The 21,528-nt window shown below is 39.4% G+C and overlaps 1 protein-coding gene across 1 annotated transcript in view; it reads right to left on the bottom strand.

Annotated features, from left to right (window-relative positions):
• LOC121453363 (cadherin-2) overlaps nt 1-21,528 on the bottom strand; it is a 234,711-nt gene that overhangs the window by 55,137 nt on the left and 158,046 nt on the right. The window contains exons 3-5 of the mRNA XM_041660089.1: nt 4,593-4,819; nt 2,788-2,934; nt 850-1,005 (exon numbers count right to left, since the gene is read on the bottom strand). Coding sequence (XP_041516023.1) covers nt 850-1,005; nt 2,788-2,934; nt 4,593-4,819 — 530 coding nt within the window. The remainder of the gene's footprint in view (nt 1-849; nt 1,006-2,787; nt 2,935-4,592; nt 4,820-21,528) is intronic.

Genomic DNA, 21,528 nt, shown 5'->3' with positions numbered 1-21,528 from the left:
CATGAATTTAAAAGTTATTGATGAGAAAATTCAGAATCAAGTAGCATCATGCATGGGGGAAGGCTTAATGACCACTGGAGACGGCAATGCAAAAATGGTGTTGGTTAACAGGCTGGGCAAAGCCAAACCGTGTCAAGATCCTAACTCTCTCTGTTAAAATCATTCCGTGGAGGCTAAACATTTGAAATACAAGAAGCAAAGGTGATAGACAAAACCTGAGATGATGAGGAGCTCAGGTTCAGGAGGGCCCTGATCAACATTCCTGGAAAGCTACAATTTACGTCATACATGTACTTAAATGAACTTCATGATGCAAACAAATATGAAGTAACTGATGCCTATGGAGAAATAATAAAAGAGAGAAAATATAGGAAGACTAGGCATGGACACCCTATTGAAAAAAAGCTCTTCATAAGAGAAAAAAATAATAAGAGGCAGTCTGAAAGGAGGCACCATGAATTACAAACAGGTTTGCTGTGATTATAGCACTAGACACCTAAAAATCTGTGGTCTGAATGTTTACATACTGCTGCTCTGATCCTGTCCATCCAAACCTGTTCGAGTGGGTTCTCTCAGCCATTTATTTATAGGAAGGCAAGTACTGGCATGTCAAAAGTGATGGTGTCTCAGGCCATTTCCCTGTGTTTGATGTTATTTTGGTATGACTTGTTTCATAGCATACATCGATTTCATAAACATGCTTATTAAAGGAAGCAGAAAGCCTGCAGATCCATTTCTGGTGTTAAACCTCAGTGTTGAAACCATGGGAGTGTCCCGAGGTAATGGAAAACCACACATACACACATTTTGAAGAGCAGCCACAGACTCAGTAGCTGGCTGAAAGCTTACGTGAAACCGGGCTATCAGCTCGCGATCCAGAGGCTTGGTGACTGACAGCTGCCCTGAGATGGGGTTGATAATGAAGATGCCCGTAGGAGGCTGGTCGGCTCCTGGCCCAGTGACACTGTACCTCAGGGACAGGTTTTTATCTCTATCAGACCTGATCTGGGGATCAAGAAAACGATCACGTAAGCAGAAAACAATAGCACGTTTGTTACGGGACACACCACTCTTCAGATCCTTGCTTCACCCCCACCCCCACCCACACCCATGTATCAGTGACCTTTCCCTTCCTCTGCTTTCTTTTCTTTTTCCCTTCCTCTCACCCCCCCTCCACTTCTCTCTGTGTGTTGTACGTGTCATGCATACATACATGTGGGCCTTTTCTGGATTTGACCTCCACCTTGTTCTTTGAGGCAGGGTCTCTCTGTGAATCTGGAGTTCACTGATTTGTGTGGACAGCCTCGCCAGCAAGCCTTAAGGGTTCTTGCTTCTGATTCCCCAGCCCTGAAGTTACAGGTCGGATCTGAACTCATGTCCTTGTGCCGTCTTCCAATTCTATTCTTTGCTTCTTGGTGGTGGGCTTAAGAAGTGATATTACCTATCCCCAGAAAGACTTGGGGTAACCCTTTCATCTAAATAAGCACTAGCTGGGAGTTGTAAAAAATGCCAAAACTTAGCAGTGTCGACTTTTAGACAAAATTGCCATGATAAAATATTTACAATATAGTAATAATTGTCTAATTTAATAAAAATCATATTGTTTTCACATATTAGAGATGGTAAGAAATAATAATTGTTTAGTCACAGCTTGAAAGAACCTTATGTGGGACTCTGTTACTGGGGACATCAGATTTCTTTGCTTCCATTGCACTAACTCAGTGCAAGAAAAGCTTCTTATGTTGTTTTCAGGTGGTACTGAAGGCTGCAATTCTCTTTTCTAAGAAAGCATCTTGGGGAGGTTCTTTGGGTATATTTGATACTCCTAATAAAAGGACATCCTGTCAGAGCAGAGCAGGTTAGAGAAATGGAAAATGAAAGAGAGGTAGAGACAGAGAAAGGGCAGGGTGAGCAATAATAAATGTGGATCTTTATGTATTAGGGAAGGAAAATTAATCCAGCCATTTGATCTAGAGATATTTCTTAACTTAGGGCATAATTCTGTTCTTCAGTCATATTTTATGAGTGTTGATAAAAAGCACTTCTATTTGGGGTTATGCTCATTGCTAAATTGAACTATATAATAGACATTAGGATAGGACATACAACACAAATAAGTGACTTATTTAAAAAGCTCACAGCTTCTTATGTATGTGTTGGAGTACTAAAATAATCATAGAAACATTTGCATCTTAATAAATGGGAATATGATGATTCAATATTATTGTACTTTCAAGTAAATAATACCCTGTTGACTTTACTTATTTTTCTCATGTCTGACAGTATGCCGTGGAAGTAACTGCAGAACTCTCACAGAACTCTCCTTCTCAGATTTGAAAGGCTCGAGTTTTGCACCACCCCGGGGATTCTGTTAATGGTACCAGAGATCATTTTTTCCCTTAAAAAAACCCTGCAAGTGCACTTGGTGCTGACAGTTTTAGCAATGATTGCCCTTTATTTCTTTTCTCCTCTGTCCTAAACTATCTTCAGAGGGCAGAGATCAACATGAAATGTCCTGGATAAGACTATGTTTTCAATAGTGAGAGCTGGAAGGGGAGGGATGGGGTGGTGTTGGGGTTCACGGGTTCACAAAAGCCCTATCATTCAGTGCCCAGGACCTAGGAGAGTTGTGTGTATAAATAATCCAAGAGATAACAAAGGAAAGCGAAGGAGGCTTCTTACGAATTCCACTTCCACTCAGATACAACTGTATTTCTACATGCCATAAACCATCTCTAATGTCTCCTAGCCACAAAATAATTAAAATGACAGCTCCTCACTCCTTACCCTGACAAGCTCTTGAGGAAACGGTCCTCTGGAGTTTTCTGGTAAATTGATTGGCGGGATGACCCAGTCTCTCTTCTGCCTTTGTAGGGAACCACTGTGCTTGGCGAGTTGTCTAGGGAATACTATTTCTTCAATTTCATGTGGGTCCTTTGCATTAAACGGCAAGAAAACATTCCTGAGGACTAGGAAGATCATTCATTCTCTACGATCAAATCAACATTACTGGATACCTATGTGCGGAGGAACCACAGTGATTTATGCAAAAAAGTAATCTCAGGAGGCTCTTTCCTCGCTCCTGTTCAGTAACTGCAAATGCTGTGGTGCATATGGGCTGCACCAGTCACTGTGAACTGAATTAGAAACAAATTATTAGATAGTCCAGTTGAGTAAACTACTTGCCGTTTCCATAAACCATCTTTGAGAGTAGTTAATATTAAACAAAGTTTAATAGCGCCCTTTTATATATTTCTCATTAGTTTAGACCACAGTTCAGGTAACGCTCCCACTGTACATTAAACTCACATCTCGAGGTGCCGAGATATAATTTGAATTCCAAGAGAAGTTTAATATATACTGCTAAAGAATGTCTCAAATATTTATGACCCTATTAAATCCCACAGAATTAATGCTGTAATTATTCTAAACCTATGTCAGCTGTGATGGATGCAGTAAATGACCCACTTTGCACACTAGGCATTAATCTCTGCTATGTGTCAACATTTTCTTCTGTTTCTCGCGACGTCTGTGGACATTTTAGCCATTAGCCCTTCCTGTCTCTGTGCAAACATCCAAGACAGGTTGCTAGAGCACAGAGCGCCAACAACAGACGCATCTTTTCACCCCATTAGGTACCAGCCTCCTACTTTATATATCACTCAAGTGGCCTGAGTCCTAGCAACAGTCAATGACTTCATACATTGTATTCTGCATGATCTGCAGCCTTAACTCTAGTATAAGAGAAAAGCAAAATATTTTTCTAGTATATTCATTCTTGTCTGAATGAATGCATTCACAAATAATATCAGGATGGCCTGTGTTCTTATCTGTGACTGTAGTATACAAAACATAATGCCTAGAGTTCAAAGTCATGGCCTTCAACATATATGGGTGTGCCCCTGAATCTTTGTTTGAATAAACTCAAAGAACCTGGTATTTATAAACGGCATAGGATTTCTGAAATCATTACTCTGTCTCACGTAACATTCTTATGTGGGTATTTGTACAGAGTAAGTGCCCAATAAACATTTACTGAGCCCAGCAGTTCTCTGTGGAAACCCACTTCCTTTATTCCACCCCGGCTCACAACTGCTTCGGCAAGAGGGAGTATAACGCCCCTCTAAAGCTTTCTAAAGCAGCAGGGTGAATATTTCATGCTCCTCCAATTTGTTCATGAGCTAGGACAATACTCAACCCTGTCTCCAGAAACACTTTCCTGTCCATACTGTACATCCGCACCCGCTACCTCATAAGCTGGACAGATGACATCTCCCAGAGATGTCGTTATTTTGTGGTCATACTTAACAGCTTGTAAAGCATCTCAGAAATGTAACAGAACGTACTTCTGATCTGAATTCAATTATAAATCTCAAAATATAAACAAACCTCTCCAAGGCAATTTCTGGTTGCTTGAAAAATACTTAGGTTATCACGTTAGAAACACAACCAAGTACTGATAAAGAGACCGAGGTTGATAAAAATGGAAATACTGGCCATCCATTTATTTGGTAAGAATTAAAGCGATAGTCTGTCAGAATGATGAATCTTGTTGCTAAGCATCAGCCGCAAAGCTGTGTCTGTGACCATACCTTCGCAGGCTCTTCAGTTAGGGTTGGCTCCAGGCTGAGGTTTACGGCTACCTGCCACTTCTCCTGGGTCTCTTGGTCTTGGGCGTATATCAGGAACTTCGCCTGCTCTGCAGTGAGAGGAAAGCTTCTCACAGCATACACCGTGCCATCCTCATCGACCTTGAAATCCGCTGGCTCGCTGCTTTCATACTGAACTTTCCTTTTCCGATTGCAGTTGCTGAATTTCACTGGAAAAGGTACACATGTCGGGTTACTCCACCAAGGCGAGCACAGCTAAGGCCGTAACATGTATTGGGTTTGGTTAAATGACAATGCGGCCCTTTGAAAACACAGAGGCCGTCTGCATATGGTGTGTGTGCACGAGTTCCCATGCATCTGCGTGTCACTTGCCCAATACGCATAGATACAAAGACCTGAGCTCAAGTTCCAATGCCATTCTCCAGGAGACAGCTTGGAATTTGAGGTATCATCTCTTATCTGCCAATTTGGCTAGGCTGGAAGGCCAGTGAGCCCCAGGCATCTCCTGCCACTGCCTCCTAGGGCCTAGAATGATGAACATAATCATCACTCCCAGCATTTGTACATGCCTTCTGGAGATTGTGCTTGGGTGATTATGGTTTCACAGAATGCACATCATTAGCTGAGCCATCTCCAAAACATTAGGAAGTTTATCTTCGTACCACAGACCAAGGTTAGTTCTCTCTAACTCCAGGTTATGCATATGAGAATTATGCCAAGTTCAACCAACAGGAGGGAGAATAGAGTCCCAAAAGAAAACAGCTACATTCACACTGAGGTCCTCAATGTGTACAGACTTTCTTTCTATGTCTTTTGCAAGCATGAGAGTGCAACTGCGGACAGAGCAAGCATGTTTGGGCAAGAATTTACAATCTAGAGATAATGTAAAATAAGCAGGAGGGTATGCTGAGGCTTCATGAAAAGAAGGTAATAGGCCACTTACATGTCAGAGACTTGAGCATCCTTGGAGTTTGGTACCCTGAACCAAACCTCCCCTCAGAGAAGGAGGCATAGTTGAACCACATATGGTGAGCTGGTGCCCTGCATCTCCTTGTTTAAGCTTCCCTTCCACCTCACCATTCTTAGACCATCAGGTACATCTGCTTTCAACCTTGACCCCCTTGTGCTTACGTTGCTTCCTGCCTTCTAATGAGCTCCCATCATCCCTCATTGCCAGCTGTGAATGGTTTTTATCTTCATATACCAACCAGAATTCTATCACCAGCTGCCCAGATGAACTGTACACTCAACTAGAAATGCATCTCACACCTGGGAGCCTCAGCTGCCAGTTACACTGCTCACTTCCGGGTCTGGGACCTTAGTGTGGTATTACTCTTGGACAAATACTCGAAGGAAGGAAATTCTGGGCATCTTCATCGATACCCATAATGTGTTGTAGAATCCCAGGAACTCATACTAGTGAAAGGTGAAAACTGATAATTCCTATTCCTCAGGGAGATTATGTACTTTTGTTTTCTAACTATAAATTTTTACCAAATGGGAACAAACATGCATCTTGAAAATGTTTAAATAAGAAAAATCAATGTCTTAGAATGGGCACGATCAAAACAATTTCAGGATGCCATCCATGCCAGACATAATTGGGTTGTATCCATGTCAGTCACAACTGGGCTGGCTCAAGCATTAGGCAAAGTCAGCACTTCGTACATTCAGTGCCAACAAGCCTGCATCTCAACAGATAAGGAAAGTTAGAGTCTACATTTCCAAAGAGAACTGGGCGTGTTCAAGCCACACTGGAACAATCTCTGAGGAAGCCCACTTCCTTTGCAGCCCACCTTCCTTCGTTCTGAAGAAACATTCCATAGGGATGACAAGTGAAGTCATGGCATAAAAAACAGCTTCCATTTCCCATATAATTGATGCTGCTGTCTGGTTGTGATGATATACGATGCCATGTTGGCAAGTGATAAATATGTCCAAAGTACAGGGTGCACGTACAGTCAACTTTCATGTTTCTCAAGGATACAACTGAAAGCTTTTTTATTTGTTATCCATATTATGTTCTTAGAGACAGGGTCTCCCACAGCTCAGGCTATCCTCTACTGAATTACGTAGGCTACAGCGACCCTAAATTCTTGATTTTCTGGCCTCTGCCTCCTGAGTGCTGGGATTCCAGTTTACTAAGCCCTTTGTCTCACACACAAACGGATACCTGTTCTTTCAGTTCCGTTCACATCGATTCACTGAGACAAGCAAAGACTACAGCCAAGTTCCATACCTGTTCATTTTCCCTACTAACCATTAAATACGCGATAGAAGCAATCAAATATTTTACCTACAGGAGATAAAACTTTTCATATAATGCCGTATAAACCGCCCTTCAAATTTCAGTCACTGAAAGTGAAAATAAAAGTTGTAGCTGCAACTAAACTACGTCAAAGTACAAGTAAATATATCTCTAAAGATGCCTAGCTACCTCAATCTTTCATTTAACTTAAAATATTTTCTGGAGAATAACGACATTTACCTTCTTTGTAAATTAAAAACAACCACAGAAACACTAAAATTTTTTTGGAACTTTGCTGAGAAGTCAAAATGATAGACTTACTCTATCTTTTATTAACAGAAGTTACTTTTTGATGCATAAAAAGGAATCCATGATACTCAGCTGTCCCAGAGATGTTATCTAGTCTTCTCTGCATTTTGTCGTATGTCAGCATTGCCGCATGCACCCTCCCAGGCCACATCTGGATGCTTGCACCTGTGCCCTGTATGGTCTTCTCCCAGCGACAGCTCACCCAACACTAAGAAAGGGCTAACTTTACTATGTCTTCACAAGTGACCTGTGACACTAGTCATACAGTGTTTACCATTTCTTTATAGGTAATTTGGGGCACTAGTCAAACACACATCATGCCTTCACCGGTAGCCTGGGACACTAGTCATGCATGTGTTTATCATGCCTTCACATGTAACCTGTGACACTAGTAATTCATGCATCTATCACACTGATTTTAACTCTCCTAACTTCTTTTTTAATATTTGTTCTTAGTTTTTAAGAGGTATGTGTCTGTGAGTGTCCACACTGAATTCTTAAAGCAAATTTTAGACAAAAGTTGTATTAACCCTGTGCCCATTATAGCAATCATTTTAATAAGTACTCTTTATTTCTTATGTGACTATGCATTTTCCTCTTAAGAAGACACTATCTTTTTAGTTCCTTGGTTTTTGATTTTCTGTGACACCTATCAGTAATGATGAAAGTACAAATAAGTGTCCATAAATATCTATGTATATTGATATATATATATGTGTATATATATATATATATATATATATATATATATACCATAATATATCTATCAATACCCTACCACTTAAGAAAAGTAGAAGAAGAAAAGAAAGAAAGAGTACTGGAAATGTAGAGAATTTCTAAAGTATACACAGCTGGCTATATCACAAACCCACAACACAATCAATGATGTATGCCAAACCCAAGTCCTTCAAAGGAGCTGCAGTAAGTGTTCATATTTAAGTTTCTGGCAGGGATAATTTGAACTAATTATTTGTTGATGGTGAAGAACTGTGAGGAAGAGTTAAAGGGGGAGCTGGCTCAAGGGTTTATTATGTCAGCATAAGGACGTGGGCTTGGGTTTGGGGCACCAACATAACGTACTGAGCACAGAGCTACATACCTGTAATCCTTGTGCCATGGAGTAGAGGGAGGAGAATCCCTGGAGCTCACTGGCTAGCAGCCAATCCAGCTGCAAGTCTGAGCTCCAGCCTCAGTGGCAGATATGCCTTAAAATAAAGGGTGGAAAGTGACCAAGGAAGAAATCTGACCCTTGGCCTTCACTTGCCTGTGTACAAACCCCAAACCACATGAAGATGGACACTCATACACGACATATACATGAACAGTGAACTTCTATGCGAGACTCATTATTTCTGCTCTGCAGATGAAGAAGGGAGTCCCAGCCTTGCCATGCACCTAGGACTCCAGCCATTTCCCGGCAAAGTGTAAGAGAACCAGACTAGTTAACTCACTGAAACCTAAAGAGTCAGTCAACAACACAATAAATACCGAAGGAAAAAATAATGCCAAATTTACAGCTCCAAGAGTGCCATGGCAAACAGTGTTTTAAAAAGTAATTCTTAACTCAGAGTATTGCCCCCAGGGTCCTAGAGAGACAAGATTTGGAGGGGAAAGAGCGTTGGCAGATGGGGAAGAATGTGGGCAGTCAAGGAAGAAAACAGTGGTGCTTTTTTTTTTTCCCTTCAAAGTGTCAATGAATATTCTTAGAGTAAGAAGAGGTTGTTCTCCGAGAATCTGATACTGGAAAGAATGATTTAGAGGGTTTAAAGGACAATAATTTAAGGAAAGCCAGTTAGTTTTTCCAGTCCCTGCCTCTAATTTATAATTCTTGTGAATTGACTTAATAGACATTATTAGCTTTTTTTTCTTTTTGAGTTTTAAAACAAATGCTGATTTTTATTCAATCAAATATTAAATAAGGTCAACTTCTGGTTATCATTTAGGTTTGTTGATCTACTTCTTTGTACTGGGAACTGAACCCAGGGCATCAGTCACTGTTAAGCACATACTGTATCATGGAGCTGTATTTCCACCCCCATTCAGATATAAAGGGATTGTATCCCTGTGGGGCTGGGTAGATGATTTAGTGCATGTCACACAAGCATGAGACTCTGACTGTGATACCCAGCTAGTGCTTGTAACCCAGTGCTTAGGGGATGGAGACAGCAGGATCCCTGACTCACTCACTGACTGGTCAGCCAGTCTAACCCCATTGTCAAGATTCAGATCAATGAAGAAGCCCTTTCCCAAAAAAGTAAAGGTGGGGGAGGGAGGGGAAGAGAAGGGGGAGGAGAGAGAGAGAGAGAGAGAGAGAGAGAGAGAGAGAGAGAGAGATCTGATGTTGAATTGTTGAATTTGAATTCTGGTATATTTATACACATGAGTTTGTCAAATACGCACACATAAAAACACATGAATAAACCAATACGAACAGATCTATATACCACATATAAAATGTTCCATACAATTTGTTTAAAACATGCATTATGTCACATAATTTTGTGAATTAAATCAGTACAAAAAATTATCACTTTAATAAAAAATAACGAGCAAGTGTTTCAATGGAAAAAATTCCTTTCCAGTAAATGTCAGTTCAGCCTCTGGCTCACTATGTTTAGCAGTGTTAGCTACCTTGTATTATCTTAAATCTTACAAATTAAAATATCTCCTCATTTCTGGGGAAATGTGTGATTTTCATTTGTTGCCACCTAGTCAATGTTCCCTGCCTGCTGTCATCTTTGCCATGGGCCTGGATGCAGCCAGGGAGATTTCCTCCAGCTTGACAATGTGCTAGGACCACAAAGTAAAATTTAAACAAGATGACTGTATTTATACAGAAACTTTATCATTAAAATTAGAAAAGTTCCAGGCTTGATGGCATATGTCTTTAATCTCAGCACTCAGACGGCAGAGGCAGGCAGATCTTTACTTTCTGTGAGGCAGAGCCCAGCCTGGTTTACATAGTAAGCTCTCAGAAAGTTAGAGCTACATAGAGACAGCTTGTCAAAGAACAAAACAAAACAAAGTAGAAACGTAGGAACTATGGTACTTATGTGTATAATTATAGATAATACACTCTTTGGGGGGCTAAAACAAAGATAAGAACCAGAGAAAAATCATTTCAAAGGAGATAATAGCCTAGAGATATGGTTTAATTATTAAAGTTAGTATTAAAATTTAGCTTTGAGGAGGAAGGGAATAAGGCAAATGTTATACACCTTGACTCTTGCAAAACATAGATGTATATATATATACGTACACACACACACACACACACACACACACACACACACACACACACTTAGTCCTCTGGAGCTACCTTGCTCTTTTCGTAAAACATTATTCTTATGAATAGTAGATAGAAAAAATAATGAACAAAAATTTTAACTTACGTTTTCAAAACATGAAGCAGTTTTACCATATTTCATTATGCCAACTTTCAGAAAATGTGATGCAAAATTTATCTTACTCTTTAGGAATGAAAGATTCTTACATATTTGGGACATATATCAAAACCTACTGAACTTACAGTGAACCCTACTGTAAGCTAACGTGGCACTGTTCGCTTGCCAGTGATAAAGAAGGTGTGACCCTGACATGGGTGTTACTAGTGGGGGACACTGTGAGTAACCCTGACGCGGGTGTTACTAGTGGGGGACACTGTGAGTAACCCTGACACGGGTGTTACTAGTGGGGGGCACTGTGGGTGACCCTGACATGGGTGTTAATAGTGGGAACACTGTGGGCGACCCTGACACGGGTGTTACTAGTGGGGGACACTGTGGGCAACCCTGACATGAATGTTACTAGTGGGGGACACTTGGGGAAACCCAGATATGTATGTACGTCTATAAATCCTGCTGTATGTCAGCATGAAACTGGTAGGAAAGTTTTATTTTTATTATTTTTAATTACATGCATGCATTTCTATGGGGGAGGGGGAATTATGCACTGGTGGGGGGTAACTATGGAGGTTAGAGGCATCAATATCCCCAGTACTGTAGTTACAGGTGGTTGTAAGCAAAGCAGTGTGGGTTCTGTGATCTGAATGAGGTCTGCCAGAACAGGAAGCTCTTGTCACTGCCGAGCTATCTTGCTAGCCTCCCAGTTTACTTATTTTTAGCAAAACCTTTCTTATAGACGATGGCCTAACCTTCCACATTGTAAGATACATGCCAGGCAAGGACAGTTGTGAAAGTCCCCAGAACCTTCTCAGCACTGCAGTGAAGTTTGTCGGTCTGGCGTCACTAAGAGCTAGACAATATAACTGATCAGTAAATTTTATAATACCAAGTTACTGTTCGATGAAAGCCACAGCAATTCATCATACAAATGGAATAAAATTAATTCTATTCTTTTAGTACTAATCAGGGGATTTGACTTGAAAACTTTTTTCTGATCACTCTGCCACCCATATATTAAAATATTAATCTTACTTAATTGCTCAGACAAAACTCGAAACTGTGGGGTTGAAGCATGAGGAAAGTAAGTGTGTCAGTGCATTTATTTAGGGAAATGAACGTGTGAGTTCGGGACCAAGGATTAGGCAAACTTAAAAGCCTGCACACTGTTGGCTGCGTGTGGCTGTACACATTCTAACACTATGCAGGAATACGTACTTAGAGCGCTGTGCAGTTTTCATACATAACAGGGAGTTACTGCGTTCTAGCCTACATAAAACTTTGTAAACATGATTAATAGAAAATTAAACACTGGGGAAATAATTATTTTAAAGTATGTTTTTTTTTTCTCCTCAAGCCATACCTCTTGTTAATGGTAACCATAAAGCCATAATATCCATATAAAGCATGAACAGGAAACCACAGATTGTACGTATTAAATGTATTAGCAGTTAATCGTCTCACATAAACGCAAATAGAAATGCCTGAATACTCACATGCGGTTTACAGTTTCTGGACCAGAAAAACATCACATCAAATTTAGAAGCAATTATAAGAAAATATTCTAACATATTTTCATGCTTAAATATGCTTGTTGCATTTTTACTAGTTTTTTATTTTTTAATTTAATTGCCACTTTTGAAGGCCTGTTAGGAAAGCAAGGCATTGACTCCAGGTGAAGGCTATAACAGTTCCTCAAACAAGGGCAATAACATTCAAATTCCATTATTTTATGAATAGTTAAGGATTTGACTTGAAAGCTTTTCCTGACATCTCCACCACCTCGATCTCAAAGTGTTAGTTAATTTCACTGAGGTGCTCAGACAAAGCCAGCTGTGCTGCGCGTGCCCTGCATGGGTGGAGAACACCATCCATTAATGGACTATGTGGCTGTGACTGGAGACCTGAGACTGAGGAAGAGTGGGGGCAGGCCTCACAGCTCTGCTTGCAGTGTTTGAACATACAGCTGGCAAGGCAGACGGCTTCCCAAAGCACAGGTCTCCTCGTAAATCCCAAACGCTTGTCACAAACTCTTCTTACCGCCCTGGGGCTTTCCAAAAGGTTAATTTGAGATTTTTTTTTTCTTTACAGTACAGGAGCACTCCTAGAATCTATCAGTCCTCGGCACAGATGCATCCAGGATGAGGTAAGTGGGAGATGCTTTAGGAATGACCATGAATAGTCTGCTGGAAAGGCTCGTCACATTTTCCTTAAACATAAAACTATGTAAAGAAAAATAAGACATGGAATTTAGACAATACATTAATTAATACACATGAATCTTCCAATGAAATCCCCCCCTCAAGATAGGGTTTCTCCATGTACAAAATATTGGATGTCCTGGCCTTAAACTCACAGACCTCTACCTGTCTCTGACTCTTGAGTGCTGTGACTAAAGGCATGTGCCACCACTGCCTGGACAGGAAATAGTTTATATAAAGAAAATCCTTAAACGATACTGGGAACTTGGACCCATGGAAATACCCTATTAATAATAACAAGCCTCATGACTGAAATATCAAGTCATTCTTTGCCAGCAAGGAAATCAGCGAAAGAAGCTGGTGCTGACAGAAGATAGTACAGTAGTTGATTTTTTTCTCCCACTGTCCAGAAGCCCTGTCCTGTCACAGGCCACAAAATACGAGTTTATTCAACTCCACATTTCCTCTTTTCTCACTCTGGCAAAGGCAACACCAGTGTTCCTTACGGTTTTTGAAGAATTTTCCCAGAGGATTGCAGAACACCGAGAGAAGCATTACCTCAGACGCTCACGGCTATCGTTCCTTCTCTTGGGTTTAATAATTTCTCCCTGGGATTTAAAGTATAACGCCACCTAAGAACCACAAGTCAACTTGATCTTCTTCTGAAAGCTGGATTTCGGCTTCAGAACTATGTGCTCTCCGTATGTAATGTGTTTTACAGGCCTTAGCAGTTTTCAATTAAGTTCATTCAGGTGCTCCGAATGCTGGGCAACTTAGCTACATTTTCAAGTGAATGACTCTCCTTCCTCAAATCTCCAAAGAATAGCATTTAAACACACCGTTAGCGGCGGTGGTGGTAATAATCTTCTAGGGAAACTTGTTCATTTTGCTGTATATCAGTTTTAGGGTACACCCAAGTCTCTATCTCTGCATAAAGTGCAACCACATAGTTTCCCATTTTCTTATAAATTGATATGGAAATAAAATTAATGTGCAAACTTTTATGCCCAAGAGATTTTAATGAGACTAATTGCCAGTCTTAAAATACAGTAAGCAGGAAGGCAGGAAACCGAATTGACTGAGGGAGAAATGGGAGGGATAAGGAATTGAAATGAAACAAACAAAAGATTCTGAAAGCTGAAACAATCATGAGACGATGAAACTCATGGGTCTTGTTTTAGAACTGAGGGGACTATATGAACACATTTAAAGTAATTTAAGTTGAAATAGTAACAGAAGCACATTGATCCTAAAGAAATAATCAGGATAACTTGAAGGATTTGTGGGGAAAGTAAGAACGCTTGTTTCCCCCTCCACCAGCTACTTTTGTAGTTGGAGGGTAGGAGATGTTAGAGGCATGCACTGCAATTGACCCATACAGGCCCCTCCTTAAAACACAGCTGAGTGCCTGGATAGAGAGCCCCACCAGGAAAGGCTGCCACTGCAAGCAAGACAGTCTGAATTTGAATCCCTAAAAACCACCTAAAGGTCAGCTGTGGCAGTGGGAGCCTAGTGCTAGGCTCTCCAAATCCCAGAGCTCAGTGGCCAGTGCATCTGATCAATAGAGAACTTCAGCATTTAAGAGAACCTGATATTAAAAATAGGGTAGGAAGAAATACAGGAAGACACCTGACATGGACCTCTGACCCCCAAGCACATCTACATCAATGTACATATGAACCCACATAATAAAAATGTAAGTTTTCGGCGGTCCCCGCAAGCCAGCAAGCCTCCAGGCTGCACCTCCGCCCACCACCCACTTGGTTCTGCCCCACCAAGATTCACTCTGCTGCCCAATACCACACACCTGAATATCCTCCCTTTGGCCAGTCCTTCCCTACAACCAGAGAAGACCAAAGGACACCAGTTGGAAAAACAGGTGAGTGACTTGCATTCCACTTGGACCACCCTAAAGTCCAGACTCTAACTATACCCAGGTCTCATCCTGTGTTCCTTTCCATTCCATCTGAGCACCAGAAAGGCAGTCTGGCATTGCCCCCACCTCTGGTGGCACTCCACTGCTTTGGTGCAGTCCCCACCAGACAGTAAACAGACTCCCGAACACCCTCTATAAGGCCAGACATCCCTGCAACTCCAGTAGACTACACAGACACAGGTGCAAACCACACTTCTTGGAAGAACAGGCCACACAAGTTGGAAAGAACAATTGAGTAAATGATAGTGTAAGGATACATTCAACAACCAAAAAAACAATATGGCACAACCAGAACCCAGTGGTCCAATAACAGCAAGACATGAACATTCAAATGTAGCTGAAACACAAGAAAATAAACAACAAAAGTTATACAGATGATAGAAGCTCTTAAAGATGAAATGAAAAATTCCCTTAAAGGAATGAAGGAAAACACAAACAAAAAATTGGAAGAAATCAATAAATTCCTTAGAGAAAGCCAAGAAAAAAAAATCAAACAGGAGACGGAAACGATTCAAGGCTTAAAAATTGAAATAAAACAATAAAAAAAACAAGGAAATTCGAGAAATGGAAAATCTGGGGAAGTGAACAGGAACGAGTGATGTAAGCATCACCAGTAGAATGCAAGAGATGGAAGAGAGAATCCCAAGCATTGAAGATACGATATAGGATATAGATCATCAGTCAAAGAAAATGTTAAGTCCTATAAATTCCTAATATGAAACAATCAGGAAATCTGGGACACCATGAAAAGACCAAACCTAAAAATAATAAAAATATGAAAAAATAGAATTCTAGCTCAAAGACACAGAAAACATATTCAACACAATCATAGAAGAAAACTTTCCCAACCTAAAGAAGGACATACCTATAAAGGAACAAAAAGTTTAAAGAACACCAAATAGGCTGGACCCCCCCCCCCCACAAAAAGAAGTCCCCTTGCCATGTAATAATCAAAACACTAACCATACAGACTAAAGAAAGAATTTTAAGAGCTGCAAAGGAAGAAGGCCAAGTAACATGGGGGCAGACCTATTAGAATTACATCTGATGTCTCAATAAAGACTTTGAAAGCAAGAAAGTCCTGGACAGACATTTTACAGACACTAAAGGACCAGAGATGCAAGCACAGATACCCAGCAAAATGTTCAATTACCATTGAAGGAGAAAAGAAGATATTCTATGAGAAAATCAGATTTAAACAATACCTATCCACAAATTCAGAGCTACACAAAGTACTAGAAGGAAAACTCCAACTCAAGGAATTCAGCTACACTCATGAAAACACAGCCAATAGATAATCTCACAAAAGCAAAATGCAAAGAAGGGAAACACATCACCATTACCAAACTCAAAATAAAAATTAATGGGAAATAGCAGTCATTGGTTATAAATATCTCTTAATATCAAAGAACTCCATTTACCAATAAAAGACACAAGCTAACAGAATGGATAAGAAAACAGGATCCTTCTGTTGCATATAAGAAACACACCTCAACTTCAAAGACAGACACTGCCTCAGAGTAAAGAATTGGGAAAAGATTTTCCAATCCAACAGATCTAAGAAACAAGCTGGTGTAGCTAATTTAATATCTAACAAAATATACTTCAAAATAAAATTAATCAAAAGAGATGTAGGACATTTCATATTCAAAGGAAAAATCCAGCAAGATGAAGTCTCAGTTCTGAACATCTATGCCCCTAATACAAGGACGGCCATTCTGTAAAAGAAATATTACTAAAGCTTAAATAAATCACACATTAATAGTGGGAACCTTAAACCCCCCACTGTCACCACTAGATAGGTTGGCCAGACAGAAACTTCACAGAGAAACAAAGGAACTAACAGATGGACTTAATAGGCACCTACAAAACATTTAACCCAAACACACACACAAAAATATACCTTCTTCTCAGAACCTCAGGTAACCTTCTCTAAAATTGACCATGTATTCAGTCATAAAGCAAATTTTAACAGATACAAAAAAATTGTATCTTGTATCTTATCGGGACCACCATGGGTTAAAGTTAGAGTCCATCAACAATACAAACTACAGACAGCCTACAAAATCAAGGAAACTTGAACAACTCTCAGCTGAGTAAAGAAAGACTGCTAGCATACAGGTAGATGCGAACGTGACTAAAAGCCCATTTACCTGGTTGCCTAGAAGACAGCCTACTGTGTTTTCCCACTCAATTGATGTGATGATAAACAAGGTGTTTGGAGAATAAACGAGGGATCTTTGGAGAGAGATCTTGCCCTTCCATGAAAAAAAAAAAAAGAAGAAATTAAAGAATTCCTAGAATTCAATGAAAATGAATCCACAACATATCCAAATTCATGGGACACAAAGAAAGCAGTGCTAAACGGAAAGTTCATAACAATAAGTACCTACGTAGAGAATTTGGAGAAATCTCACACTAACGACTTAACAACTCACCTGAAATCTCTAAAACAGAAAGACACAACTTCACCCAGGAGGATCAGACACCAGGAAATAAACTTAGGGCTGAAATTAATAAAATTGAAACAAAGATAACAATACAAAGAATCAACAAAACATAGAGTTGGTTGTTTGAGAAAATCAACAAAATAGAGGAACCAAAAGGTAGAGAGAGAATATTCAAATTAACAAAATCAAAGAAGGGGGCATAAAAACAGACTCTGAGTAAATCTAGAGAGTCATTAGGTCATAATTCTAAAACCTGCATTCCACAAAAATAGAAAATCTAAAAGAAATGATCAACTTTCTTGATAGGTACACCACATACTAAAATTAAATCAATGCCAGGTAAACAATTTAAATAGATCCCCAAGGAAATGGAAACAGGCATTAAAAGTCTCTCAACAACAACAACAACAACAAAAACCTAAACCAAACCAAAACAAACACCAAAAACAAAAAATGCACAGTCAGATGGTTTCAGTACAGAATTCTACCAGAATTTTAAAGAAGAGCCAATACCAAAAACTTCTCAAATTGTTTCACACAACAGAGAAAGAATGAATATTGCCAAATTCCTTTTTTATGAGGCCACATTTACCCTGATACTCAAATCAAACAAAGATCAACAAAGAAAGAGAATTACAGAACAATCTCCCTCATGAATATTAATGCAAAAATACTCAATAAAAAACTGGCATACCAAATCCAAGAACACATTAAAAAAAATCATCCACCATATCCAAGAAGGCTTCATCTCAGAGATTCAGGGATGGTTCAACATATGAAAATTTGTCAATGTAATCTACCATATAAGAAACTCAAAGAAAAAAATATTACATGATCATCTCATTAAATGCTGAAAAAGTCATTGACAAAATCCAACACCCCTTCAGGATAAGGGTTCTGGAGAGATCAGGGATACAAGGAACCTACCTAACCTTAAAACAATCCTGTAAAATAAAGAAACTTCTGGAGCTATCACCAATCACCATCCCTGACTTCAAGCTCTACTATAGAGCTATGATAATAAAAACAGTTTGGTATTGGAAAAGACACATGGAATAGTGGAATCTAACTGAAGATGACCCTAACATAAATGCATACACCTATGAACACCTGATTGTTGACAAAGAAGGCAAAAATATACAATGGAAAAAAGAAAACATCTTCAACAAATGGAGCTGGCATAACTGGATGTCAGCATGTAGAAGAATGCAAATAGATCCATACCTACAATCCTGCACAAAACTCAAGTCCAAGTGGATCAAAGACCTCAATATAAACTCAGCTACACGAAAGCTGATAGAAGAGAAAGTGGGAAGTAGCTCTGAATACATTGACACAGGAGACAACTTCCAGAATAGAACACCAGTAGCACAGACACTGAGATCGACAATTATAAATGGGACCTCCTTAAACTGAAAAGATTCTGTAAAACAAAGAACATTATCAATAAGACAAAACAGCAGCCTACAAAATGGGAAAAGATCTTCAGCAACCCCACATCTGACAGAGAACTGATATCCAAAAATACATGAAGAGCTTAAGAAACTAGACGTCAAAATACCACCTCATCTAATTAAAAAATGGGGTACAGATTTAAACAAATAATTCTCCATAAAAGAATCTCAAATGGTCAAGATACACTTAAAAAAATGTTCAACACTCTTACCTATTAGGGAAAAGCAAATCAAAACGACTCTGAGATACCATCTCATACGTGTCAGAATGGCTAAGATCAAAAACGCTAATGAAAACTTATGTTGGAGAGGATGTACATTAAGGAGAATACTTCTCCAATGCTGGTAGGAATGCAAACTTGTACAGCCACTTTAGAAATCTGTATGGCAGTTTCTCGGAAAATTGGGAATCAATCTACATCAAAACCCAGAGATACCACTCTGGGTCATATACCCAAAGGATGTTCAGTCATACCACAAGTACACTTTCTCAGCTATGTTCATAGTAGCATTATTTGTAATAGCTAGATCCTGGAAATAACCTAGATGCCCCTCAGCCAAAGAATGGATAAAGAAAATGTGGTAAATCTACACAGTAGAGTATTAATAAGAGTTAAAAATAAATAAAACCCCAATAATATCATGAAACTTGCAGGCAAATGGATGGAACTAGAAAAAAAAATCATCCTGAGTGAGGTAACCCAAACCCAGAAAGACAAACATGGTATGTACTCATTCATAATTGGATATTAGATGTAGAGAAAAGGATAACCAGGCTACAATCCACAGTCCCAGAGCTAGGTAACAAGGAGGACCTGAAGAGACACACATAGAGCTCCCTGGGAAGAGGAAACAGATGAGATCTCCTGGTTAAACTGGTGCAGGGTAGTAGAAGGGAGGGAGAATCGCAGCACACACAATCAACTGTGCAGGGATGAGGGAGCTGACCGGATGACAGAGCTCAGAAACCTGTAAGAATATTGTTGTAGACCATGCTAGCCCAACATACGACTAGAGTGAAACAAACCAGATCAACCCTATGGCAGGCAGAACTCAAAGAATTAAAATATTTAAAAGTTTCTAAGCATCTTGCCATTTCTCCACCAAAAGAAAATGTTATATCGTGTCCTAAAATGTTACAAAATCTGTTAGGAAAAGCTTTATTTTTCTTTTCTCAGCTAAGGTGAGCTGTGTAAAATTAAATGATGTCTGTATATAAGTCAACAAGTGTTAAAAAAAAAAAAGAGAAACCCCCCATGTTATTCTGGGGAAGGAAACTAAAAAGAAACCTAAACTCCAGCATGGATGGTACAGAAATACTTATGAGATCAAACTATGAAATTTAGGCTTCTGGTGCTTTAATGGAGCTATGTATGCACTGTTACATGGCAAACAATTATAAAGGCAGTAGGACTCCTGCGTTCTCCCTCCTATGCGTCTTAGTGACTCAAGACACGCTAAACATCTTGGCTTTACTGGTGCGCTTTCCTCGTGCCGCCAAATTGTGTGAAAACCTTTTGTGACAAATCGAGCTACAAGTATAGACCCTTTTCATTGCTCAGCTCGCTTTTTCTAGTCTCTCCCCTACCCTCCTCAATATGCCCTAGGTTCCTCCAGTCTCTCCCCACCCTCCTCCACATGCTCTAGGTTCCCCCAGTCTCTTCTCTGTCCCCGCCCTTCCTCCTCACCCCTCCCTCAACATGCCCACTAAGAAAGTGCATTAAAATATTGCTTCCTCTAATTAAGTCACATGGAAAGAGCATGCATCTTCACCTCAGAAACTTGATGCACTTCAGCTACTTCCATCTCTCAGAATTCTGAGGTTGACAAACAATTTAATTTTTAAGAATTGATCTTTATCAAAAGTGAAAGAAAAAGAGTGCCCAGTTCAGCACAAGAAGATAACACACAGACTAAACCTAAATCTCAATCAGTTTCAACAATGTGGTCTCAACACGTGGAATAGAAACAGTTAAGAGTAAATGTGTCCCCAGAGTGTAGGACTCACAGGTACAGCAAGGAACAGACATTGTTATGTTTTTCATGAAACTTGGATAAAATGAAAAGACACAAAGAACAAACTGCTCAGTAGGAAACTTTAAAAAGAACATCATATCAACCGACAGCAAAAAAAACCACTAAAAAATATCATTAAATCTCAGACAGTGAAGTTAGGAAACAAATGTTTATTCCTTTACTTGGCTGTAGGAGAAAGAAAGTATGAGCATGTATGAAGAACAGTCAATTCTTTAGGAGAAAATTTGTCAGTATATAAAACTCGTTTTAAAAGCCAAATTCCCAATATCTACTGCTAATCTACCAAAAAGTCATAGGGACTCAATAGGCGCTAGAAGGACCTTGATAAGTTGGATTATTCATAGAAAAGCAATTGTAAAGACTTAACAAAGTAATACCAGAGTCATTGCACTGAAAGTTAGTTACCTCTGCTTTCTGAACATTATCAAAATTATATATATATATATATATATCTCACTTAAAAAAATTCCACAACAAATTCAGAAATACTACTCTTTACTTCTTCAAGGCAATGAGGTTACTGAAGGCAATTACATAAATCTAAACCACTAACACAACAAGTAGTGAAAGAAATGTACAAGCTTAAATGAAACATCATAACCTGAATATAAATTTTTAATGCATTAATAATAATTGTTAGCAAAGAAATATCAAATAACCGAAACATACAGCCTTGCAGTACATTTTTATGACTGTTTGTATTTGCCTCATTCTATCTTTCTATAGAATTATTGCCTAGGTTCTAGGAAGTCTCTGTGATACCAGAATGAATTGTTCCAGCACCTAACGGGACAATATTGCTCATAGCTAGCTTAAGTCATTCCAGTTTAACATAGACACAAGGAAAACAAGGGCTTCTCATCTATAGTACATAATAAAAAC

Source organism: Microtus oregoni, unplaced genomic scaffold, assembly GCF_018167655.1.
Source record: "Microtus oregoni isolate MIOR12 unplaced genomic scaffold, Mior012 000011F_ref0000422, whole genome shotgun sequence".
NCBI classification, from domain to species: Eukaryota; Metazoa; Chordata; class Mammalia; order Rodentia; family Cricetidae; genus Microtus; species Microtus oregoni.
This window is presented reverse-complemented; position numbering and strand designations above follow the sequence as displayed.